Below are 27,883 nucleotides of genomic sequence, written 5' to 3'. Positions count from 1 at the left end.
CTCCTTTTCAGTTAGTAATTGTACTAGGCACTTTCTTACAGAGGGAAGAATTTATTACTTTTGCTTCCTTCAGCTGTGTCTGTTTGCCATTCGATGCAGCTTCAAGCTTGAAGAGGAGAGTGTTGTAGATTCATCTGGAGGGGAACCAGGCACTTGACTCAGGTGCCTAAAATACAAACAAGTAAGCAAGGATTTTTCTCTGCTGGCTTTCAGAAAGTACCCAGTTGTCCCTCCGCTTAAACTTGAGCACCTGAACATTTACTTTAGGAGGATTCCTTCACAAGACACCTATAATTTAGGTGCAAGCTTTATTTACACCACTTTTAAGATTTGGCCTTAACTGGAGGTCCTGGCTACCCCCATGCAGACCCAGCTAGAGGTACTGTCGCAGGGGAGTAATTTAGGGTTCTGCTTGCTGCAGAACAATGTTTAGATTTCTTAAAGAGAAGCGCGACTTAAAAGAGTTCAGTGGCAGGTTCACTCTATTATTTACTGCATGGGGGAAATATGCGAAGCCAAATGCTCCTTACCTTCTCTCCAGATGCCTGTACCCATTCATGAAGCAAACTTTCAGGCGTCTTCCCCCACCTGATAACCGTTCACTCTGGAGTCTGTGTCCTGGAGTTCCAGAGGCAAACTTTCAGGCGAGGCCTTATCCATCACGGTGCAAACCGTCAGGATTCTTCCCTCCCTGATAACCGTTCACTCTGGAGTCTGTATTTTAGAACTCCAGAAGCAAACTTTCAGGTGAGGCCTGATAACCATATGCAGAGCAGACTTTCAGGAGACAAAATTCTTAAAAAAAAATGAATAGAGTAGAATAGCAGAAGGGCTGGCTTGAGCTGGGTACCTGCGCAGAGGCCCCCTCAGGCATAGAAAGCTACAGACTTTTATATCTTTACAGACCATTCACACCGTGATTTAGTCCAATAGCAAAATTTCACCTCTAGATCCTCTTGCTCCTCACTCGATCCTCTCTCTCTGATTCCACGTGGGCCTTTGTTTTGTTCAGTTGTAGACACTGGTTTTGGTCCATAGCCTTGCAGATACTGTTTTGTCTGAATAAAACATTTCTTCTCAGTGAAGTTCAAAATAGGCCTTATCTTATAAGTGTTCAGTGTATTTTGTAGTTGCTTTTAGTAAATATGAGAACTTCACATCTGAAGATTTTAGCAAATCCAGCTTACCAAGTAACATGAAGCAAAGAGTATATTGAAAATCATACCACCTTATATCTCTAAATAATTAATTACATTTAGTATGCATCTACTTAAGCTAAATTATTAATATTGAACTTGAATAGGGCTCATCTACCGCCCTGTGAATAGTAAAACCGTTGCCATACAGCTCACTTATTTAGCAGTGAGGGCTCAAAGTGGGGTCATGCAGACTGCCATATTTATAGAATAAAGTGGTTGACTCGTAGTCAAATTGTATACAGTAGGAAAAGTCTGAACGAGACTCCATGCACCCAGAAGTTACCAGCGTTCAATGTGGCATTCTACTTCCTTGTGTTTCTCCAGGAAGGAGTTCTTGGCCTGCCTATGGCTCAGGCCTTTCCCTCCTCTGGAGCCTGGACCAAACTGCTTCTGGTTTGGCTGGGGGTGGTCCGCCACAGGTACTTTCATCTCCTCTCCTCCCCTGTCTGCCTCCAGCTCTGCCCCATAGTCTTCCATGCCTGTGCTCATGGACATCATGGGCAGCAGCAGGACTTCCAGAGGTTTTATGTTGCCATGGGGAATGTGCCAGCTCAAATCATCCCCACCATGGGTATCCCCTGTTAGATTATTTTCAGCTCTCCAACCTCAGCCCTGATTGCTGTCTTTGCTTTTATTTTTTGTGTTAAAAAAAATCCCTGCTGAGCCTTTTGCTTTTCCAGAATTGCAATATACAGCCTGGCACAGCTGTAATGAGAGTTTCAGAAACACAAAATCAAGCCAAAGTTGTAAATTCCCATTGGAAATGTTCACTGGCATCTGTAAAGTTTAACATTATCCTCTGTCCAATATAAAATCTCTTGGCAGAAATGATGTAAACTTGTCTTCACTAAATGTATTAGCCGACGTGGGGGATAACCCTTGCTAATAAATAGACTGTAAACACTCCATAGCCTGCCTGCATTTGGAAAGGAAAAAGGAAATAGAAAACTAAAAGAAAAAGAAAAGGAAAGGAAAAGGAAGAGAAAAAAAGTATTTTCCTGTTCTGTTCAGGACTTTTTTTCTCTCTCAAGCCCAAAGTAGACTCTACAACTGCAAAATCATTTTTCCATGCATCTTGCTGGAGATGGCATAAGATGAATTCCAACTTTTAGACCAAACCAAGGGTTTGTGAGGAAAGATCTTCAGGATATGTGGGCACAATGGGTTTTACGTGATCTTGGCCAAGTCACTTAACTCTGTGTTTCAGCCTCGCTTGTGCTCTGGTAGTGATAACTAAAGCTAATCGGTTTTTGGAACTATGCTTATTCATAGCATAACCTGAAGACAGGTGAAAAAATACTATTTTGTTTATTAGTTTGCCTTTGGAAAGATAGAAATAAGGGAGGATTTTCAATTGGGAAAAAATCCAACATACAGACTCAGACCAAGCTGATATTAAACAGTCTGCTAGTAAAGCTTCAGCTCAATTTATGAGAACCTGTCCTGGTTTTGTTAAAAACAAGACAAGTTTCTCTTTTAGTGAGTTGTCCTTTCAACTAAAGTCTTCTTAGTAACTGCACTTCTCTAAAGTAGAGTATGTGTTTTGGTAGACATAGTAACGGGATGCAAGGCCGCCGATAAGGATGCATGTCCCGTGAGCGGGGCAAGGAGGAGTAAACTCAACAGGTGACTAAAACTGACCAATTAAGTATTCCACCCCATTCATGTTACACTTCATATAAAAGTGGGATATCACGAGGATCTCGGCCCTTTTTCTCTTCTTCGACTATGGCAGACATCTGGGAAGGACCCTTCATGCCGTCCATGTAAAATGAGGCCTAGTGACAGACTGAATCCAGTTCTGGTTCGCTGCAGAGTCCAACCCAGGGCTTATGGGGGCTTGCTCTGCGGCTGCTGGAGCAGTGCTGATCTTTGCCAGGCAATTCAAGACTGGTTTTGCATACTTTGTATTATTTCCTCTATTTTACTAGTAGCATCAGTAAAAGATTTCTATTTTTTGTCCCAACTCTCTCTCTTTTGGTCCTTCTTAGCCCTCCTATCACCTGTACTTAGTAGGGAGGGAGGGGGTGAGGAGGCCTGGGTGAGAGAGGGGGTTAACAAAGCATCTGCCACGGTTTATTGTCGCCCTGCAATCAAACCTTGACAGAACTGTAGTCCCATGGGACTCCTGTGGGTCCCATTTCCCCAGGAGACATAGCGTGGGGCGTACAGCTGTCAGTCTGAGGAGCTGTGTGATTCAGAGTGGTGGCCTGAGCACAGACAGAGGCTCCAGGGTGCTGCAGGAGGTGTCACTGAGGCCAGTGAAGGGATTCATGTGACCATTTCCATCGCAGACATTAAGATGAAACTTTCTGAACTCACATAATTCACATATATTTGGAGTTTTCCATGCTGATTTGATTTTCTAGCCAAAAACAGAGAGCAACAAGGAAACACCTGATTTCCCAGAAAGAACATTTTTTTCTTCCTCCTAATTTTCTCTCTTATCATTTGTTACCTCTCTCCTTGTCCTACACCTGCAAAGCTCTGTGCTACGTTACAGGCTTTCTAAGGAATGCCCTAATACTAGTGATACGCTAAAAAAAAAAAGAAAAAAAAGCTGACCTCAAAAGGAAGAAAGAAATGCATTAAACTTAACAAAAATACAGGTGTATGGACAAGCACATACTGCCTTGATTGAACATCAGAAACATTCTAATTGTTACAAAATGCTAAAATCAAAACCACTGGTTCCTTAAGTGAACATTTTACTAAATCACGGGCATTTAATTTCCTCTCATGTATTTCAACAGCATGAAAATAAAGCACTAAGAGAAATTTGAAGATTCTGTTTACCAAAAAAAGATTTGTTGTGACAATTAGAGTCTTTTCAAAATGATATTTTAAAATATTATCCATCAGCTAAGCACAGAGAAAGCACATAATTTGGCACTAATTTGCCTCTAGCTCGAAAGAGAGGGCTCATTTCAGTAAACTGTCTTGAGTAACTTGAGCAAGGGAATGTAAAGGAGCTCCTCATATGACTAAAGAGATGGAAAGATTTGGCACTTTGGAGCTCCCAGGGACGCAATATCCATATATTTCTAATCAGAGCAACTTCATTAGTGCATTTTTGAACAAATTGTAACTGATTAACTGATAATTAACCAGTGGAATTGATTTTTATTTCAGACCATCAGCCCACACATTGTTAGGGCTATTTCACTTAGGGACAGACAACTTGTCTGCAATTTGGAAAAGCAGAGTCATGGAACAGAATAAGATATTTTGCCCAGAATGACTCTGGAAGGTTTACGTTAGTTATCTATATTTGATACAACCCTCGTGAATCAGAATCCTTTTTTATTTCATTTTATTCCTCTGACTTAGCAATATACCTAGTCTTTCTGCTCAAACACTGGACTGACCCACAAGGTAAACTCAATTCCCAGCCTGCCTACAAATTTTTGCTTGCTAAAGGACGACCTAATTTCTTATCTTCCCTACTGAAAAAGATGTGGTAGTAAACCCTGCCCCATATAGCCATTAAGCCCTGGGAGATATTCAGACACTGCAATGACAGATGCCACCATTTAATTAAGGCTAAGCATTAAGTATTCAGCTAATGAGAGTTTTCAATGAGTTCAGTGCAGGTGTGGGCTGGCATTTGCTGTTTGATAACTGATCATCCATCTCCTTTGTCCACAAAACCTTAAAAATTGAGCTGGAGTTATTAATATATGGGAAAATGTATGCCCCGAGAATATTGGTACAGACAACACGAACACTGACAACTTAAAGGGACAAGCTTTTGAGGAATCAAGTCTGTATTTGGGCTGAAACTGCTGGTCCACAGAAATGAATGGCCAAATTTCCAAATAACTTCAAAAGAGCATATTTTTCACCTTGGAGGTGTTTCAAGGTATTTAGTAAATTCATCGAAGATACACAAACCATTACACATTATTCTTCTATAAGTGAAAGTTCAGCTACTGATCTTTTTACAAACCCAGTTCAAATAATTTTAATGGACCTACACCAACAATCAGAAAACAGAACAATGAGACTAGGCCCTTTGCTTTATCATAAAATAGGCAATAATTACAGCCTTGTGAACTGCATAAGCCAGCCCAATAAAAGTGCTGGTGTGCAGAAGACTAGTGAAACTCCAGCAGAAGCATAGAAAAAATAAACACTAAACCATTCAGGCATCTCAGCTGTGTAAGTCTTATAGCAGTACAACATATTTCAGCAACAAAAAAATATATTTACTCAAATCTACAGAAAAGTGTTTTATGAAGGAATGCTGTGTTGTGTTCTGACTCTGTTGAACTTCCAACACAAAACAGACATTTTGTTCAACCTTTACCCAAATTCTTTCCCATCCACTATAATAAGAAAAAAATTCAACTTCCCTCTTTCAGGTTTACAGATTCTTTTTCCCAGATCCCCTGAATAGGAACTGATCTGTTTGATCAAGGATGGCAGGCTGCTTTAAGGACACTGACACACATGTGACATCCACAGAAACTATTCCCATTTCCTGGAAGCCTGGCATCGTTTCCTCAGTCCTCCATTTCTCCATGCTTTCTCACAAATGTGAGTAACTTGCTAAAGGACAAATTTTATAGATCTAGATTTATCTTAATTTTCTGTAAACAGTCACTCCCACCGGCTGTGTTTGCTGCTCTGCTGGGCTATGTCATCTCACAGCAGGCCCTGAAGTGCTTCAGCTCCATTAGAAAGAGTTTAGTCATGCACAGGATTCAGGGATGAAACGCTTGCTGAAGTCTCTCCTACTCCTGCACGAGAAAACAACCAAGAAAAAAACACACAGTGCCTGATCACCTGCTTGCAGGGCCTTATCATCAGCTGTTTTAGGGCAGTGTCATTCACCTAAGGCAACCTCTCAACCCCAGCTTCGTTTGGCAAATTTGTCTGCCCAAAATTTCACTACATTATTCTAAATACTATATTCACATTATAAATAAAATTCCTTTTTTTTTTTTTTTTTCTAATATTGACCTTTATATTTTGACTTCTGTTCACCTTAAGGTCAAAACTGCTCTTTGGTTCTGGTAGGGAACTGCTTTTTCACAGCTACACCCCAAGGCACACCAAAGTAACAAGGAAATTCAAGCTGGCATGCTCTTCTTTGCACTCCTTGGTTGCCAACGGAAGCCATCAAAGGGCTGCTGCTGGGAGGCCAGATCAGATGAACCACTTGTAGCAATGCCCGAATTTAGGGTCGTGCTGGTGCATATGGGCTGCAATGTTTTTCTAAATGTCCTCAAGCACACAGAGTTTTGTAATGGTTATCTGAAGGCTGTAGGTCCATCTGGCATCCTTACAGCACCATGGCTGCTCTTCTGTCAATAACTGAAGCCCAGAAAGGAGCTCATGCTTTCAAAGCATCAAGGTAGCCAGCTCATCTACTGGGCAAAGCATTGAGAATTTTGTTGGCCTAGCCTGACAGACAATGCCATGAACACGCTCAGTACATCCTTTTATGATGCACGGTCCACAAAGATATAACAGATGAGAATTGCTCTAAGAAATTCATTTTCCAAAAAGAATATACACACTTTGATTTGTGAGGGTTTTTTTGCCCAACGGGGGATGAAAACTAAATCACAGAAGTTCTATTCATCCCCATTCTTCCTTCCCCCTGTAAAAAAAAAAAATAGTGCCACAGAAAGAAGATCATGAAGCTAAAGTTCTTTTACAAATAATTTCATAAATATGAAAGATTATATTTGTGCTTAGCAAACAGCCAAATACTATGGAACAGGTATGTTTACACACTTCAACAGGAATCCAGGGTCCAGAGAGGATTAAGGAACTGTGTACTGTTGATGAAAGAATATGAGAATAAAATGAACATATCTAAAGTGGGAAATGAGTTTTACATTTGAAAGTCAAAGCCAGTCTTGCCCTTTTAAGGAAACTACATTAGCAGGAAAAATATATATCCCAACACAGAGTTCATATGGAATTAAATAGGTTTCTACACATATATGTTGAAACCTGCTTACATAAACTCCAGAATAACACGAATAATAGGTTTCTATTCTTAGTACTGAATCACTAATAGCAAAGGAAATTAATGTAGTGCAATTTCTTTTTCAAATACAATTCAGTGATGTCAACAAACACCATCCCAAACTCATCAGGAATTCTTCTGCACAAGGATGCATGGTGGAGAACATCTATTTTCATTGCATGTACAACTCTTAAAAACACCATTGTAATTGAAAAATTGTAATTGAAAAATTCAGAAATACTCAAAGCAATTATTTTTCCCAAGGCTACAGAATGGTGTTTCAAAATCCCAACAGAAAGCTCCCATGAAAATGTAGGGGTCCCACTGCATATGAAGTCAGTAAAAGCCTATGGTCTAACAGTCTCCAGGCTCTCTCCAACAGAAGCTTTCTGGGTTTATTTGTCCTAGAAGCTGTCTCTACATCCAGCTCTCCAACATAGGCATGTCAACAGGCTGGCTCCCCTTCTCTGGCACACAGTTCCCAGGCGGCATTAACGGAGAAGGCATAAGCTAACATACTGCTTTCCCAGACTCTGCTTAGCATACCAATACCATGCAATCAGCCATTCAAGCTTTTTGGTGTCTCTCCAGCTCCTCTTGTCCCTCCTTTTGGGAGGTGGCACAAAGGATCCTGGGGTCCCCAGGGAAGTGCCACTTGAGAACTTACAGCTCTCACCAATACCTACACACTGTACTGGGAAAGCCCAGCTAGTACTAAGAACGACCCCAGCAGATTACTTCCTTTGACAGCTTTTGAAGATATCTGGCTTTCTTAGTGGCTTTTTTCCCCCTTCTGTCTTTATTAACTTCACCTTCTAATTAGGTCCCATGAAGATGCATCTCTTCATCTTACTTAAAAGGTTCATTGACCCTCTGGCGTACTGTTATAACCCAGTAACCTGTGAGTATAGTAATTAGGACATTATAAAACACTGAACTGATCTGTACATGTTATTCATTCAGAGGAAAAGACGTGTGCTGTGTTGCAAAGAGAACTGGCTGAAGCAAGACAAATCCAAGTGAAGCACAAATGAATATTTTAGAAAAGAAAGTGGGGATTATTCATGAGAAGAAGAGATTGATTGGAAAAAACAAATTTCAAGGAGAGATGATAAGAGTACCACTGAATTTGCTTCAAGAAAGGTCCAGGGGAAGGAGCTAATAAAAAGCAAGCAAAAGACAGGAGAGGAAAGGAGCAGCATTCACTCATTGGCTTTTGTAATGCATTCCTACTGCATCAGACTAACTGTAACAGAGCACATGATAAAAACATAGTCAAGAATCAGCTCCTGTGACATACTGCTCCTCATGTGACCCGTGACATGAAGATGGTGACAAATTGTCTTCACCACATTCCCACAAATAATCATGTAACTCTACAAGGATATTCACGCAAATTCAACAGGCACAACTTAACCATAAAAAAAATCACAGCACCTTTCCTAAAGTATTTTTCTTGTGAAGACAACAGGCTCATTTTATTTTTATTTACTATTTCATTGTTTTTCAGGCAATAAAAGAAGTAGAATGTGTCAAAATGTCTGACAACACCAAACACCAACAGAGACATGAAACTGCAGATACAGTGCTATACATCACTGCAAGTACGAAGCAGGGTTTCAACCACTTGTTTCATACAACCCTGAAAAAAATGGTTTATGAACCACATACTTGTATTTTTAATCAACAAAGCTATGCTGCCTTCAGCAGGAGTACCCTGCTAAATATACGTGTTAATGCACAACATGATACACTAAAACAAGTATATCATGCTTAGATCTATGTCAAAGTAAAAACCACATTCAGCATGTACATGGAACGGTACCTAATTGTACCAATGGAGAATGTAGCTCATTAAATTGCTAGATTTAATGACAAGATTGTTAACAGTACAGAGATATCTGCAAAATCCCTTGGATCATCCTGGATTATCTCTTCAGCTTTTCCTCTAACATAATTTTTAATTTCCTTGGCAGTTAATCCTGTTATAGAGGAGCTTTTGAGCAAACACTTTAATTTTTGAAATTTCTAAGTGGTATATGATGTGAATTGATTTCCATGATATCCTTTTTCCCTTGTGCCCCTTTGCTGATTAAGCTGTGCAATAATATTATGTAATGGAGCCCACACATCACCCTTCCCTCTTTTATAGAACAGTCACATCACACCACATACTTCTACAGGCACCTCAGAAAAATGTCATGCTGCTTATAAAACCCACACACCATTCTTCTTTTACTGGTGTTTGCTTTTTTTTCTTCCCCCTCCCCAAGATCCTGATCTGTTTTTTTCAACATCTGTTAGTTATCCCTGTAGCTGCCTGGAAAAACAGGCAATGTCAGTCTTGCTGGTAAATCCTGAATAAGCGATATTAATGATTACAGTTTACAAAATGTTACCACAGAAGACACCTCAAAGTTCATCAATGAAATAAAGTGTGCCTTAAAGCCTAATGCTATTCCTATTAATCAAAGCTTTTCCATTTCGTAGAAGCAAGCACAGTTTGAGAGCACGTGTATCTGGGGAACTCAGCTTGCTGTAATTCCAGAAAGATTTGTCTTCCCCCCAGAATCATGTAGCTGAAGGAAATTGGTCAGGTAAATTATGGCCTGCAGAGAAAATGCTGGAATCTGGTCCACTGACTTAGGTGAGCACCTTCTACCTCACCATTTGCATGTCTGTGAAGCTGGTCCTTTAAAGCAAAGCCCTTCATGTCATGTTTGGCTGGTAGAAAGAGGAAAGGTCATGGAGATGCACAGACAAATTTTAATGCAAGTTCAAAAATCTTTTTTCCTCCTTTTTTTTTTTTTTTTCTTTTTTCCCCCAATTCTCAATTATATTAGAAGATCTAGCATAAGACCATTACATCCATATGTACCTAATGGTTTGAAAGGGGGGGATTTCTGGAAGAAACAGCTATTCCAGTTTTACTAGGTATCTGGCTAGTGACTTTCTTTCAAATATCATCTTTATCAACCATGCTTTGTTTTTACATGTGATGGAAAAAGCTTTTTCTCTAGATGGAGATAATGAGATCCACGTAAGTGTGCGATTATAATTTGGGCATTCGGTTGTTGTTTTTTTTTAAATGTAGTCCATGGTATTGATAAACAAACTTCAAAACACACATTCCGGGCAAAGTATTTGTGGATGCCAGGACTCCATCTCTCTCCAACAGGCTGCTACCCAGTCTTTCAAAAACCAGCATAAGAACTCACACATTTCCATATTTTTGTTTTTGTGAACCAAAAAGGATCACAGCAAGCTTTAGAAAAATCTTCCTAAAAAAAGATTATGCAATGTGAGACATTTTCTCTGCTTGTCCAGATGTAATCCCCAAACACTGCAAAATCTTGCAAATAACTGGAACTATAGGAGCCACTTCTTGTCTAAGCTGTCAGGAAAGATTGGGAAGCACCTGCAGAGGAGTAAGGGCATCTGGAATCATGTCAGAGGGGATTAAATAAGAAATAAGAAAATTGTGTGGGTCTTTGAAGGAGATAGGACAGAGAAGAAAAGAATGGAAAGGAGAAGACAGCATTAATAATGTTTCAAAGCTGGAAGTGTCAAAATCAGGTCAAAAGGAAAAAAAAAAGATGGCTTTAGCAATCTTTGTGCGTATAGCTTGAAGGGAGATCAGAGAGCATGTTGTTATCACAGACAAGGAAGGATGTAAAGGGGTCTGGAGAAGGAGATTTAAAATTATTTCTATCCAAGTTTTCTCACTGAAGCATTCAGAGCTTCTGTGTTCTAGCCTTGCTTCAGAGCACCATCATAAAGATATAAGCAGAATTCACAACCATTTCTGCTCCTCCTTTTTTTCCAAACCCTCATTTCACAGTTTAAATAGTAATTTGTGGTGGATAAAAAGACTACAGCTGTATTAATAATACTGAGTTGTTGGTCCATTTAAACAGCAGGTGCAACAAAAAAGCTATCCTTGAGTTCCTATTCTCCATTAGCCTTGCCAGCAAACATTATCTGTACCACTTTAGGAAAACATCTCATTTTATCTGGCTGTGGGTAGAGAAGGAGGGGAGGAACAGGTAGGAACAATTCCGCATCTCTCATAGTTGGGGATTTCTGCCAGTGGAACTAAAGCAACATCTTTTACAGTCACCCTGATATACAGTCTCTCTGGCTAAAGAGCAACCAGTGTTGTGCCCCTTCCTTTCGCTTTCTGATCACTAAGACTTGCACACAAAAATCCCCCTGGCCCACAGAGGAAGCACCAGTCTCTGAGAGCTTCCCATTCCTGAACTACATTTCTGATCCTGTCCCCATTCTCCCTTATCTCGTTCCCAGCAATGATGGGTGCTCTTTTGACACTACAGTTTCAGGGCAGAAAAAAAATTTTTTCCTTCATTTTTTTCTTGGAAACAGCTCTCTCACTTCAGGTGAAATAGAGAAAAAGTCTTGAAAGGGAAGTCTGCTCTTAGAGTCATTCATCTCTGCACAGATGGCCTGACTAGAAGATCCAATCCAGGCCCATGTTCTTCAGAAAATCCTGATACTGTTTACCTCAGATCATCAGGTAAAAACAAACCAACCAACAAACAAACATACAAAAAACCCCAAAAACCACAACACTGCAGCACACTATTAACTGAAATTTACCCTGCAGGAAAGGTTATTGAGTGAGCTCTTCCATAGCCCCTGTGGTCAACAGTAAACCATGTTTATGGACTCTGACCACAGATTAATTTCACGATAGTGATATTTAAAAAAAAAAAAAAAAAAGGAAACACGAACTTCTGTTTGTTCAGCATGTCTACAGTCCAACTTCTGGGAGCCAGCACAGTCATTTCAATATATCACTGCCACTGCTTGAAAAACAGCCCCAAATTTATGGCAGGCACAGAGCCCTAAAATAAACACGTAACAAACAGTTCTGGGAATAGTAGAAGCAGCAAAGCCTGATTTATTATGGATGATAGAAGTCTGAATTTGCTAAAACCTAAGCTTTGACCAATGCTCTTCCCTCAATTAAAACAGTCAAAACACCTGTTTCACGTGTGGCCAGCCTAGTGCAAGCAGGGAGGAGCTCATGTCAGTCTGTTTGTTCCTAGTCTCCTTGTTTTACCAGTCACTTATCAACTTCCAAGCTGTTAGAAAATGGCATATCTAAGTACCCTAGCTCTATGTCAAAATCAAGAAACCAGCTTGAAAGTTATTGCTGGAATTATATGTGTATGTGTATTCTCTTCACACAGAGAACAGTGGGAACAATAGAGCTATGCAGGAAACTGGAGACTTTTTCATCATTTTCTGAGCACTGACACAATTTTCCTTTCCTAAACAACTCTATAAAATCCATTGATTCTGCAGATCATACCTGAGCTATTTTTAGGTCATAGAAATATAAAATTCAAATAATAACATCAGGGACCTTCAAATACCCTAGTGAGAAATAACTGTTTGTAGAGGAATCTGTGAAACCCAGCCTTTGAGGCCACTCACTGCTAATACTTGTTTATGCAGCAGAGACACACACACTAGGCTGTGGGGGCACTTACCTTGGAAGCTGCTGGGTCAAGCAACTAAAGGACTTGCAACTTGGCTTTCACTTTGTTTCTTAAATGTCTTAGTGAGGATATCCAATATAAAAAATCCTGGTATATTTGACATATTTTCTCCAGATTGCGGGAGGTATGTACAGAATGATGGCACCTTCCCATAAGTGCTATCTACACTCTGGAGAACAAACGATTCCAGAAGTCAATGACAGTGAAGACAAAGGCCTCCTAATGTGAAGGACCAGAGGTGAAAATTACTGGGGAAACAAGCAAGGGGAGAATGAAAAACTGATAAAGCAGATGGAATAATCCCAGACTACTGAATAACCTACAGTAATTTTCACGCCACTCAGAAACACGAACATCTCATTCTACTAGTCTGTGTGAATACAGATTTCAGCCTTACGAAGGCTGTTCTTTCAGGGTAGTCATCAATATGTTTGAATACCTGTTCTGTTCATCCTATCCTATCCTATCCTATCCTATCCTATCCTATCCTATCCTATCCTATCCTATCCTATCCTATCCTTCTTACAACATAATTATCACTGCATCTTGTCAAAATCTTCCAGCTGAATGTTACACAACATGACTCAAAACTGTTACATACAGTATTCACAAAGTGTCAACAATTATTTTATTCTACAGAGAACGTTCTCCTGAAAACATAAACTCAAAAATCTACATTGCACCCACTAATCTATATTTTTAAAAAATCAGGATAGTTTCACAAAATACAGAGTCCTCACATTCCTGAAATGACAACGAGACTCAATTAGACAGAACACAGCTCTCAGCATTCAGGCGAGTCTCCAGAGCTAGCATCCCCACAGCCATTCCTATAGTGAGAAAATCCCAGCTGATAGTTTTTGGTGATTTTTTGTGGATCGGATACCATCAACAAATTTTGAACCTGACTGTCTCTATGAAACTAAGTTATTTGGGTGTCCATTATCTTCTTGATTTCAAGGGGAAGTTCTGGGTGTAAAGTGGGCATCTAGAAGTGTCAACGGACTTCACCCCTAGTGACTGTAAGTTATAAATTAGAATTGGTTCTGTTTTCTTTGGGTTTTGGTTTTTTATTTTGTTTTGTTTTGTGAAAGGTACCTGAAAGCTGCCCCCTCCAGAAGCAAAATGGCATTGTGTGCTTTTACTCGGAAGTTACTAGTAGGAAGGAATGCCATCCACTTGAACATCAGTATTTGCTGTTTTAGAGTTTCACAGCAGATAGTTCCTGACCCAAGTGAATTCAACCTGCAAGTCTAATGACGCATAGCACAAAGTGGTATGACCTTTTAGAGTAGACCTCAGGGTCCCAGTGTTACAACAATGACACAAAAAGATAGTTATGAAACTAAATAAAGAGCCAAAGTTAAAAATTCCCTTTTAAGATCAACGAAAAGATTTTATTTGAAGAAGTTATTGCCCATTTCTGTGAATAATGAGGCTTCTGCCAGACAACCTAAGAGATATGTCCCCCCAGGCAGTGGTATAGAACTAAAACTTGAAACACCGAGTGAAAGAGACTACAATATATTAATTAATCAGTGGACTCCCAGTTTCTCATTAACAGTCTCCACTGAAGTTTCAGTAATTCTGATGTATTCAATAATAAAATAGAACCCACTTCAGGGATCCAAGAACAGTGGATTGATTTAGAAAACTTCTTTACCTAGAGCAGGGATTGAGTTTTAATCCAAAATCTAAGGAGGATTAATGAGGAAAATGCCATAAACAGAGAAAAGCTAAGAGAAAAACAAACAAAGAAACAAACCCCAACAAAACAAAAAAGAATAAGGGAAAACAAAGGAATTTTTTGGTCATAGGGTATTGAAAAAACTGCAGAAGCTGGATTGCTTGATCCCATTAAGAGTTTTCTCAAAGGAGTATGACTACTACCACCTACAAATTACTGTATTTTCAGTTGAAGATCCCTAAAATGTTTGGGTTTTTTTTTGGTTGGTTGGTTGGTTGGTTGGTTGGTTTTTTGTGTGTGTGTGTTGTTGGTTTTTTTTTTTTTTTTGATTTTGACATAACACATGTAAAATAAAGAATTTAGTTAGTGGAGCATCAAAAGCATTAAATTTGCTGGGACATTCTGAACACCTCATGTCTCCAGTCAGACACCAGGTTCTCCATGAGGACTCTAAGTAAGGAAGCCTGGGTCTCAATTTCTTTGCCTCTTGTGGTTGACAAAGATTTCGGCTGAAGCGTGATTGCAGGGCTGAAGCGTGAACTTATTAGACTTAATACCACTTATTAGACACAAGAAGATTTATAAGTGGAGGAGAGGACAGGCAGAGGAGGAGGTAAGGAAGAGACATGCATTAGAGTGCCTGACCACCCTTTCCCCAAATTCTCCAGCTTTAGTGGATAGTTGAAGTTCTGTCTCTCAAAACAGGTCTCTCCCATGTGGACCTTCACGAGATTTCTCAGAATTAATCTAAGTACTCTGCTGTTCTGTCAGATGTCACTAAGAGTGACTGAAGGCTGTAAAATTACCAAGGATGGACAGGACACATGCATATTAACCACAGTGGCATAAACACTTTCCTTAAGGAAAGCACGCTAAGACCACATCCTCTGGTATATACTTTCCGTGGCATAAAACAACTTATCCTGTTTCCCCGAAAAAAAGACCGATCTGAAAATAAGCCCTACCATGATTTTTCAGGATACTCGAAATATAAGCCCTACTCCTAAAATAAGGCCTAATTAGAGCTCACAAAAAACTCAATTTAAATAGTGTCCAGGCAGCTATACATGTAAAAAAGTAATAAGTTTTGGAGCAAAAATTAATATAAGACCCTGTCTTATTTTTGAGGAAACAGGGTAGTCAGGAGCAAGTGATGCAGGACAAGAAGGAGTCTTCTTTGGGAGGCACATGAAAACAGAGTTTTCTAGGAAAGTTTATAGCATATTCAACTATTGTACATTTTTCTAAAAAGTCCTGGGTGCTTTGAAAGAAAAAAACAGAAAGGTACTTCACTTTTCTTAAGAGTTACACTTTGCATCTTCAGGATAGTGTTACAAGTCCACGATGACAAAAACAAAAAACAAAAAACCAAAAACCAAAACCAAAAAACCAACCAAACAAAAAAAAACAGCTAAAGCCAAGGCAAAGCAATAGGTCTGTGCAGCTTATTCTAATAAGCAATGTTACCATTTCAGTCAGCCATCTGGCTAAATGGTCCTCCACTTTGAGCTTTAGCACTACAAATTCCCAAGAACGGTAATTCTATAAATTTTAACACTAAAAAAAGTCCGCAGAATATGTATAAGAGCCAATAAGAATGCATTCTTCCGGTAACTTTGAAAATAGGTTTGCCATAATTTAGAGGGCTGTAGAAAAATGTATTTCAGGGAACACCAAGTTTCTCTTTAACAGCCATTTTTTGCCAAACTAAGTCAGAATAACCTAGAAGGGTTCTTCTTCAGTTATTCTGCTGATAAGATACTGTTTATGCAAGGCAGCAAAGACCTAAGGAAGTCACAAAAGTCTCAAATAAACATAAAGAAAGAAACCTGATGAGTGTACCAAAGTGGTTCTCTCAGCTGCACAATATAAGTTTTCACATTACTTTTTCCATATCTCAGTCTCAGTGCCAGGGTTTTGTTCAATGCATGGAAGTATGAAGATGAACAACGTCTTTTCTCACCTTACAGAATGCAACTCCACAACTACATTGAGCAGATATTCTGCATTATGCAATGGCAGCAACGGAGGCTTGAGTTTTAAGCTCACTTCCCCTGTGCCAAAGGAGATGCAAAAGTTTTTGCAGAAGGTGAGGAATTTCTCAATATGGGAAAACTGGTGGCTTATGTCAGTTTAGACTCAGTATCTATTCTTATTTTTGCCCATATTTTAGAAGATGATGTTAATGATTCTGTTTCAAGTCTGAAAAGAAAAGCAAGATAGGAACAGTGTAGAGATATCTAAGAGACCAGCCAGGCTACCCACCTAAAATGGAACATACTTGCAATATTCGTGTTACTCTTCAAAGAGACAGTGTATTAAGCAAAAAATTAATGTTTAAATCTGTGGAGCAAAAGGTAGAAAATATGGCTGATGAATAAATGTTCTTGACTGAATAATTCACCAGGAGAAGACCTAGAAAGGTAAAAGATCTTAGTCTTGTGTTCAACTGCTCAAAAAAAAAGGCAGTGAGAATAACATCTGTGAGACAGATATAGTAGGGGGCAGAGGAATAACAAATGAGACAGCCACTGTGAGAGGTGGAAAGACTTGCCTGAAGGATAAGTTGCTCCATCTAACCAGCTCAAGCTCATGGACTTACAGATTTCCCACGGGCTCTGATTTTTTTTGCCAGTGTATAATCTTCCATTTCTTGTCTGAGTTGCAGCACTGTGAACATACTATATAGCTCCTTTATATTGAGGATACCCTGATTTTTTGTTATATCTGTTCTGTGTCAAATGAAAATCTCAGGGATATTATCTGTATTAATGTATACAATGAAAAGCATTTTTTAACAAGTTGAATGCCATTTTGTCAATTTGGAAAAGACTGGTAGGACCACAAGGTGAAAGCTATCATCTGCCTAGACTGGGAATAAAAATAAAGTCAGCTTTTCAGACACAACTATTAACTCCTGGAGCTCTCTCACCTTCCTCAATACAGATGATGAACTACAAGCACATGTGGTTCACTGGTTGCTTCACGGTAATACCATAGCACAAATTTATCTAACAACACATTCATAGTGAGAGACAACAAACTACACAATCAAATACTTTCACAAATTCGGCATTCCTTTGATAAAAAATTTTTAGAAGTTCAAGCTAATTCAAAATAGGAAATACAAAGAAGAATATTGTGTTAAGCTTGGACATGCTGATAGACTAGTTTCACCTGTATCCAGAACACTTTTAATAGGTATTTTGTATTAAGAGCAGGTAATCCACTTTTTAAATTTATTCCTTCCTCAGTGAAACGTCTGTGAAAATCCAGAAGATTTGACCCACAAGTGACCTTGAATCGTAAGTGTGCTGACCTCTAAAAATGAACAACAATTTGTGGTAGTTATCTTGTCCCACAGTGGCAACTACTATAAAACAGTTGGCAGGCTGTCAATATCTTGGACCACAGACTTTCAGTAGGACACCAATTGTGCTGATACCTTGTCATTCACAGCCCAGATTCTCCCTCATGCCAGGGATTGACTGCTGGTGTGCGAAGTGCAAGATGTTAGTTGTGAGTCTAGCTCTGGCACCTTGATAATAAAGCTATCCTTCCTTGACTCCTAAGACAAGAGTGGCCATAAACTATATCAGCTGACCATATGGTACCAAAGTGGCATTGAGTCTCATGGGTTGCCACAGTGGGCATTTGACATATCAAAAAGCCTGTGCTGCTTTGGGGTCCCATACTCATGAAGGCTATGCAGGTTCATTAACACCCTCTTTTTAATGCAAAGAGCACAGGTTACTGGGAACAGAGGGAAGGAGTGCAACCTGTTAACTTGAAATTTATTTTTTAGAGACAAATACTGCTCCAACTCTACCTTAGTGGTTCTCAGTGTAACATATTTGTTATATTCTTGTAACACCAGAGGCATTGGTGAACTCTGGTGCAGTAAAGAGTCAGCCCGAGTCCATGAGCTTAGTGCTATTTGAAATTATCTGTTGAAATTACATAAACACAGTGAACTTCATTGTCTCTTACCTGAGAGAGGAGGTGCAGGAAGGGTCATGCGAAAGGACAGGAACAAACATTTTGTGTCTGGTCCCCACAATGAAGCCACACCCTCACCCTGAGCTGTGGTGATGCTGTTCCAGGTGTGCCACGGGGACCTTGAGCAAAAGGGAGGGTAAAGACAGTGCGAGATCCCCCGAGGTGCTGGAGTGTATGAGCTGGCGATGAGAGACGGAGAAAGGCTTGGCAGGCTGAGTATCTGGGATAAGCAAGGGGAAGAAGATCAGAATATGGGGATTTGTTTGGTGCGATGTTAAGTGAGTGGTCCAGGGTTGAGGCTCTGGTTTGGTTAGAGAAAAGGGGTGTCAGAATTAGAAATTCTTTCATCAGCAGCAAGGGGCTCAGTCTCAAAACAATAGAAATCAGCATGTAGCTGCCGACCACGATGACCTAATACTGTTTCACACAAGCTCAAGACCTCTTTTGCTAATATTACATCCTGTGTCTGATCAGGTCATGGCACTTTGTTTCAATGAACCTTGTAGCTTTTTCGGTTTCCTATGGAGATCTAGTAATGTGTTTATTTTCTCTCAATTATCAAATCAAGACCAGCAGCAGGTACTTTTGTACAGCTGACTAAAAAGACCCCCCAAGTATTTGCTTTTGACATGAGTAAATGAATGTACCCAGTTATCACCATTGAGAGGGACTACCAAGAACATTCACTAGTGAAAAACATCATTGTAAAACAACAACAAAAAACCCAAGCAACACTCTTGTTGAAAATCTACCTTTGTGATTTTTGCATTATGTAGTTGTATCTGTACAGTATTCAAAGTCAGTTTCATATTGTGATATATCATACAGGCATACTGAGTTGAATCACACGATTAGCTTAGTAAGAAAAGAAACACCGACTTACTAAAGAAATACAATAGATTATCAGATCTTTGTTCTAAAGTACCATAAGAGGTGTCAGAAATTCCCCATACTTGAAAGTTTGGCCCAAGTCCAACCACTGCAGCTCAATGCCATGTAAAATTATCTGCTGAGGTCAGAAAGAGCAGATCCTTGCTCACCACTACTGGCAAAGTCTCTGAACAGCTGTTGTATCAATGGCAGCTAGGGACCATTTGATGACAACCCTAAAGCAGTGTAGGAAAAAAGAATGGAGAGAAAAGCTTTAACTTCAAGTTAGCTGTCTTGCATTGACATGACTGCAATTAACGTTCTTTCAAGATTACTAGGTACATTTTTTTTCCTTAATTTCACCATCCTAGGCTCTTTCCCTTGTTTCTTTAGCAAATTTGAGAATAATTATGTTTCTATTAATCTTCTATTAAGACATTTTTCATCTTTTGTTTTATTATCTCACATTGGCTTTCCTTTGATAGAACCTCTTTTGTTAAGGCACGTCTCTGTGATATTTGGACAGAATACTATTTGAAATAAATGAGTCCGTGATCAGTCCCTGCCTGTTTCTCCCCTCTATATATGCCTTTCCTTAAACTTATACCGAAATACCAGTGAAATAACAGATTTCACTGAAAACTTGAATTCCTGAGATTAAAATACATGTAGTGAGATCTATTACTTTTTATATGAAGAGAAGTAGATAGCAGGTAGCCTTTATTGTATTCCTTTTTTCACTCTATCATTATCTGTACTTTTTTCTGCTGTTGTTGTGTACCTTTGCTATATCTGTATTGGACAGCACATTAGAAAAGGAAGAGGAAATAGATATTTTGCCTCTCTGGTGCCATTTTTTTCCCTCACTGCTTTCTGCGAAAGGATCAAAGCCATCTACTGGGATAGCAGAAAAAGATTTAAAAAGGTGTTTGTCTGCTGGTTTCCTGCTGCCTTGCCTGAGTCTCTTTTCCCCTTGGTCACTTACAGCATTGGTACCTTCATTAACAAGGGGTTACAATAGCCACAGCTGCCCCCGTTCTCCAGGGAGTGTCCTCTCTCCCTGTCTTCGATTACCTGTTTTGCTGCACATTCAAACCAGGCCCTTTTCCAGCCAGTTTGACCTGGTCAACTAGACAAGAGCAGCCCTATCCTGAAGGAAGCCCTCTTGAGTGACTCCATCCTCACCTGGCACAGAGCTTCCCCAGCTGCATCTTTGCTTACCCTGTAGAGCCCCAGGAACACAGATGCAGGCCAGAATCAGGGGCACTGCTGCAGCTCCTGATGCCTTGGGCATTTGCAGCTGGTTCTTAATTGTGTGTTGTATCTATGGCTCACGCACCCTAGCAAAAAGTGGTCTTCATGGTAGCAAAATTTAGGCAGAAGAAACAGATTTTGGAGCTTGTGACCCTGCTCTGCCCCCACTCTTCTTCACCATCCAGGCACCAAAAGTTTTGTCACTGCTAACAGGCTGTGCTCAGATTAGCACATCACACTTACTTCAAGGAGTTGTAATATGTCTGGCTTTTCTGCATAAGAAAAGGGGGATTCAGATGCACTGAAAGGGAACATGCAAAGATAAGTCAGCTCAGCATAGAAACCATAAGAACAATCGTTCTCAGTCAGTGAAGGAAGCTGACAAACGATTTAGCAGTAACTTCTGGAAGTTCAGAAAATCAGTAGCAAAGTACGCTCTGCCATCACAACATGTAGCTCACCAATGGATTTTTATAAAACCCAGATGATGCTGAAAATAGAAGGACCTCCCAACACCTTGTTTTGTACCAAGAGGTTGCCACTTCTTTTGGGATCTGAATAAGAAAGGCACAACTAGCTTATTGTATAAAGAATAGAAGTACTATGAAAAGTGACAGCAATAATAGAAAAGGTGACAGTGCTTCTGATTCTAACAAATGTACTAGAAAAGGTAATAGCCATCTTACCTCCCTTCTGATGCTGGGAACCCCAGATATCATAGCACTGGATGAGCCCCTCCACATGGATCATGGCACCCTGCACACATCCCATCTCTGGCCATGTTCACCATCATTGTGGTCTGTACAGCTTTTATAGGATTTTCTTGAAAGTAAATAATTCTATTTATGATTTCTGATCACAGGTAAAGAAATGCTACATGTAGACATGCTGCTTCATCTCAAGATAAGACATATAATGTAGATGATGTTGTCCACATGTATGGCACGGGACATCACACACAGGCATCATCATGCGATTTATCATTTAAGTTAGTCCAGCAGCCACCAAACTGGCTGAGAGCAGTACACGCCCACACATCTCCACAGGAATGAGCTAAGGACAGTCATGGCATGGGATCAGGCTATTCATCAGTTACTCATTATAACATATGGGTCTCTACAACCATGGCCTGTGGTCATTCTCTGCCTTCATTTGGCTCAAAACTCCTGTCTTCTGCATGGGCTCACTGCACAGATCAAGTGAATCACAGGAAATCTGCTCAATCTCAGCAACCCACTTCCCTGTGTATTGCAAACAAAATGTCATATTCTGTAAAAATCAGTTAGGTACTTTAAATCTTTTTTAGCTCAGTCAAAAAAAGAACTGGAAAAAAAGCTACAGTCTACAATCTAAGGATATTTAAATGTTTCCTTGATTCTGTGAACAAGGTTGAATTGTCAGGTAAAATAGTAATGGCCATTCTGTGTGCTTTTGAAAACATCTGTCGAGGATGATCAAAACAAACACTTCCAGTCTAAAAGTAAACTCTGAAAAGGACTGTACTCCATGTATCCCTCAGTCATGCTTTGTTCCTTTTCCAGTGCTCTGGCACAAATGGTCTCTCAAAACAGCTGATAATGCTGATCATCTAGGAGGGACAGATAAAAGGAGTCTCTTCTTGAGAAGACTGAGAACATTTTTCACTTCTAGGTCTTGTTTGTCTTGCCACTGGAGAAAGAGCTTCCACCTCTGGAACACCGATTTCTGTGCCAAGGAACGTGCAGGTGGCCCACCTGCAATTGCAACGTGCCTCCACCATGGGCAGAAATTGCAAGGGAACTCAGCACATCCCCATCTTTGAAGATAAATTACACAAATTCCGAAATCTTAACTTTTTCTTATAGCATCTGGAATTGATCAATTAGACCAGTTCTGCATAACAAGCCGGCTTTTTGGCTAAAATAACACTAAAATTAAGGGACTTCTAGAATGACGCTCTGCTTTACCCATACTGGGGCCCTGATTTGCAGAAGGCAGAAGGAACTATGAGTTGGATCATCTCTAGCTCAGTGCAGAGTGCCTAATAGACATGTAGAAATCTTAGGCTACCATCAAAACTTTCTTGATAGCAGGATAGCTGGCAAACAAATCTCTCATATAGCTATTCAGACAGACTCAGAAATAATGGGACCATATAGGCATATTCTGGACAGCCCTATCTTTACCTTTTGTACTGAAGTGGGAATTATATCCACCAGAAGCCTTTGTTTGTGTCTTTTCACAGCTTTTTTTAGCATGGGAAAATAAAAAGTGCTATGAATTTGACATGATTTTGATCCAGATACCACTAGTAATTCAACACAAAACATCAGTGCTCTCTTTACGTGCATCTTCTGAAGGACTTTCCAAGCACAGTGCTGGTTATTTGCAGTATTTTATGGCGACTTACAAGACCATTGGCTACCAGATTCTTGTTAGACACTGTGGGCCCAGAGGGAAGAAAAACCTCAAACTCACTGAAGCCCAGGACTATTGTGCTGGTTTAGCTGTACTCGCCCCTGAAATGCATGGCAGTCAGAACTCAATGAGCTGACTTGGTAGGGCTGACCTCGAGCTGATAACAGTGAGGGTCCTCCACAGTTTAGTGATTGCACTGTAGGCAGCTGGAGAGTGGCAACTCTTGCTTCACATCAGTCAGTTGGATAAGCACTACAGCCTCCTTTCTGCATGGACTTCTCAGCAGCACTACCATTCCTTTTCATGGTCCCAGAAGGCAAATGTCAGTCTATTCAGACCTTCACAAACCTATTTTAATTTTATTTGTGACATTTCTACAGTGAGTCAATAATTCTGCTATGGTGGCTGTCGCCCAGTGTTGGTACAAACCCTTTAACCCATCTTACTCAGAGCATGTGGAAAGGATGTGCAGTCTTTCAGGAAGTTTTTCATATGCTATTCACTTCCAGCAGAAAGAAAGGCTTTATCCACTTTCCATTTTAAACATTGAATCAAACTGAGTTGAAGATTATTGTTTCCTTATGCAAAATGAATGAATAATTAATTGGCCAGGGAGTTCTCTGTGTAGTTCCCATCTCTGAGGAATTTTAGCAACTGATGGAGTCCTCAAGACTGAACACAATTCATGAACACATGAAGTGCAGTCTCTGCATGAATATTTATGATTATTCCACATCATAGTCTGCCAATAATCCCACTGGTGCTAAAGCATGTATCCAAGGCTCACAATTTATGGCACATGTGATGATGATACATTTCAAATAATGCACATGATGTGATCACCTGTAATTTCAATGGAATAGCTGGCAATGATACACACTCAGCATGTATTAGAGTAGCTGTAAAAGAGTCATTAGGTCATGATGCAAATATTTGAAATGAACAATGTACAAAATTTGGCAAGTGCTAATAGAGCCATTAAAACACAGCTGAATAAAATGGCTGTGTACTGTTCCATACAATGGGAGTGTTTAAAACTATTAGGACCCTGAAAATTAAGCTCTGTGTGTTGTTCAGGAAACACAGCAGTGTTACCACCCACAGCATTGCAACCCAGCCTCTCTCAACCACCTTCCTGCCAAGTGCTCTCTCACTGGTGCTCTCCATCCAGCTGTCCCAGCAGTATGTCCGCTCACCTTCCCTATTAGCTCCTCACCCTTGGGACAGACCCAGCCTAAACCCAAGGAAAAGAAAGGGTAGGAGTAGTTCATAGTTATCTTAGATCTCTCTATCTCCCCACTTCGCTGCAGGCACACCAATGTTTTCCAGCACAGACTCCTTTACAAAACCCTAAATCTGTAAACAGATTGTCTAAATATAGAAAACCTTCTGTGGCTTGTGGGTATCCTTGTTCCAATATTAAGGGACATCCCCTTCTTATCTGGAAAGTGGATGGCCATATTGGGTTTACTACAATTCTGATAGAACATATGTAGCGATAACACTTATGTAGAAGTATAAAATTTTGCAAGCTGAATTAACTCAAATTCCCAGAACATCTTGGGTGTTACTTCCTAGCTGTAGATGTTATAAAGCAAATCCTAGCAATTAATGAGTAAAATCCAAGAAGGCTTGAAGTTGCTTTCAATGAAGACTCAAATGTTTTGAAACTTTTTCACAGCGATCAATTTCCCAATGGTAAAATACCGATCTGGGAATCTCACAAGCGCTGTCACTGCAAGGTCAGCAATTCAAGCCTGTGATGCCATAAAGCCTGTTCATGATATCTTGAGGGATGCTCCTGACAGTAGAAAATGAAGGTGAATATAAAAGGAAAAAGTATCTTTAGGATTGAGCCAAAATAAAATTTCTCCATCCTTTACGAAAACAGTGGCCAGACAAAGGAGATCCAAGAAGTGTCCCACCTGAGGGGAAAAACCTTCAGTCTGCATTCATATTTTTGTAGACATCAGAGAAACCAGGGTACAAACTTTGTAGAAGCCCCAGAGACAGAACATTCTCAAACATAACCAGTGAGAAGAGAGAAAAATTCACAAACTCTGATATTTCTGGTGAATACGTTGAACTGCTGGGATTTACTCAGCTCTGATTTTCATAATTGTTGCATTTTGAATTTGAGATGAAGGCTTGAATAGGTCATCAAGTAACCCAGACTAGTCCACCTGTTTTCCTCTACCCTCTTTCTTAACCCATTTTTCATGGAAGACTTTAAAGGTACACACTGTATGAAAGGAATCAAAATACCAGATACCAACACATAAATCTGCAGAAATGCAGAAATACAGAAATAACATATCAGTGGATCTTTTGGAAAGGGAATGGATCTTGACTGAATTTCATAGGAAGCAGAATTGCAAAAGGGGAGGAGGAAGGGCAGGTTCTGATCTCTTCTCTCTGGCAACCAACAACAGAACCCAAGGGAAGGCTACAGCTTCCTCACAAGGGGAGGAGGAGGGGCAGGCACTGTGAACCCGAGGGAATGTCAGGAACATGTGCCAGGGGAGGTTTAGGTTGGACATGAGGAAAAGGTTCTTCCCCCAGAGGGTGGTGGAGCACTGGAACAGGCTCCCCAGGGAGGTGTCACAGCCCCAAGCCTGACAGTGTTCAAGAAGAGACTGGACAACGCCCTCAGACACATGGTGTGAACTGTGGGGTTGTCCTGTGCAGGGACAGGAGTTGGATTCAATGATGCTTGTGGTCCCTTCCAACTCAGGACATTCTATGATTCTGTGTGTCCTCTAGGAATGGCTTTGTACTGAAGAGTCTGAGCACTCCAGCTACTGTCTTTGGGCAGCCTAGGTAAAAGGGCAACTTAGTCTGGGGACTAATTCACCAGATTAGGCGGTTCCCTCTCTAAGGCAGGTGTCCTAAATGCAGATATTATTCACTTGTAGATATTATGCTTTTTGTGAACAGGAACTTGTTTTATACAGTTCATTTGTGCCTGGGAGAAGAAGCGCCACTCTTTTTGTGATAATTTCCAGAAGCGGTGTCCCTGAAGGTGGTACATTTGGAAATGACATTATTTCATACTGTTGTGCAGCAGTAATGTGCACCCCAGTCTATCAAAGATGCTACTTGAGCAATATAAAATATTGGCCAATACCCACAAGAAAAGATTTCTTTGCTATCCCAAAATATACCTCTGCAGAGTATCTGTTGTACTGCATTTAATCTAATTTACTATGAGGGAGATGAATCCATCCCTGCAACCATGCTATTTTTTAAAAGAGATTGGTGATTCAGCTGAATGGTGACTAAGCCACTGACAAATTTTCCATCAGCTTGTGTGTATAAAAAGATGCTTTGCGGGAATGTATCATCTGCAGATGCCACTATCTTGGAGTGAATGGGGGTTTTCCAGTCAAACTACATTGCTTTTCAGTTAAAAAATATGTTTGTGAAGCTTTTAGCACATTTCAAGGAGGTATTGGGTCGTACAGTTGAGCCACAACAGAGAGAGAATGCAAATTGTATTGTACGCTGAAACTACTTGTTTAATTTACTTCATATGAACTGGTTCTATCTTCTGAAAGGATAAACAGAGATACATTCCAATGAACAGAAAATCAGAATCATCCCTCATTTTGGGTGTTAGTTTGCAACTAAAAAGATGCAGGCTAAGTCGCTTGCTCTCTGCAAATGGCTGCCCTCACCAAGTACAGCACTACACCTATGAAACAGAGATGAAACTGCCTTCTTCTACAGCCATTCTTGCCTGCAAGCTGCCAGCTAATACTGCAGAATAAGGAGGGGAGAAGGTGAGTTCTTAATTTACATCAGCAGAGGGAAAGAAATTAAATAGGTGAAGTAAGCTAAACTGGAAATGAAGACAGGGAACAACTATTACAGTCTCTTCAGTGGGCCACTTAATTCTTCTATAGTTCCTTTGGAAGCTTACTTTTAGGGACTACAGCGGAAACTCCCGCTCATGGCATTCATCAGGATGTTCATTTGGAAAAATCCTAATCCTGGCAGTTCATTACAGGGTTTGCCTGGTCCTGAAAAACTGATTTCCCTGGAAACTATTTTTTTTTAATCTACCTGTAGTTCTGTCTGGTTCCTCTGATGATTTACAAGACTAGACATCCTATTTCCTTGCTATGGTGAGAATGAATCTTACAGACCACAGCCTAGCACTTGTCCTTCTCTTCACCTTGGTTTGAAAATCTCCCAGCTTGTGTCAATGAAAGTTGTCACACATTTAATTAGCTGTTTTGGTTGAAGCAGAGTTAAAGACAATTCAGTAAATAATCCATCTATTATTTCCATCCTCATAAGTCAATAATGAAAACAATGTCACTCACCAGACAGCATATGCAAATAATATGCAGCTGAATTTTCTGGCATCTACTAAGTGTTTAATTGCTTTGGAGTGCTGCTAAAAACAAGCAATATTATTAGGAATTTTTTCTTGCAAATTGGTTTTAAAAGCATATGGTCAGAGTTGTATAATCATAGTCTTATAATTAAAAATAAATAGGTTAGAAATTATAAGGTAGAAGCAAATAAAAGTTCAACAGCGTGTATACATATGGCCAAGAACAGATTAGTTTGTGGTGACGGGTGCTTGTGTACAGGTCTAAACATTGTGCTCAAGTGCTATACCTGCTAGGAATTACCATTACAGCTTAGGAGGAACTATGGTTATCTAAGGAGGCCTCAGGGAAATGAATTCTGAGCTGGGGCTGGCATGAGTATAAATTAACCAATTAAGGCACCTGTATCAATATAAGCATCCTGACTCATTGTTTAATGGGATAATTGGAATTCTGTAGAGGAAATGAAGTTGATTACAAGGATCAAGCAGAGGGAAAGCCCTCCAAGCATCTGTCTCTTGCTTGCGATTAGCTGTAGCTAAGGGGCCAGTGAATCTGTTATGAGGATGCTGACGTGGAACAAATAGCAATATGGGGAGTCAAAGATCAGATAATTACTTTTTAATGCT

General features: G+C 40.0%; 1 protein-coding gene across 29 annotated transcripts in view; it reads right to left on the bottom strand.

The window, feature by feature from the left end:
• LOC110359662 (uncharacterized) overlaps positions 1-27,883 on the bottom strand; it is a 239,899-nt gene that overhangs the window by 17,936 nt on the left and 194,080 nt on the right. For 12 of the 29 annotated variants that reach the window (XR_010474111.1, XR_010474109.1, XR_010474103.1 and 9 more), the window contains 3 exons: positions 21,204-21,339; positions 18,385-18,613; positions 59-5,941 (listed from right to left, as the gene is read on the bottom strand). The exons of 3 other annotated variants lie outside the window; for them this stretch is intronic. Coding sequence is in view for 5 of the 26 variants with exons in the window: in XM_065071222.1 (XP_064927294.1) it covers positions 18,385-18,613 (229 nt within the window). In the remaining 21 variants the exon portion in view is untranslated. The remainder of the gene's footprint in view (positions 1-58; positions 5,942-18,384; positions 18,614-21,203; positions 21,340-27,883) is intronic. 14 more of the 29 variants (XM_065071222.1, XM_065071183.1, XM_065071189.1 and 11 more) reach the window with 4 other exon arrangements.

This window comes from Columba livia, chromosome 1 (genome assembly GCF_036013475.1).
Source record: "Columba livia isolate bColLiv1 breed racing homer chromosome 1, bColLiv1.pat.W.v2, whole genome shotgun sequence".
Lineage (NCBI taxonomy): Eukaryota > Metazoa > Chordata > Aves > Columbiformes > Columbidae > Columba > Columba livia.
Note: the sequence above shows the minus strand (reverse complement) of the source record. Positions and strands in the feature narration are given on the sequence as shown.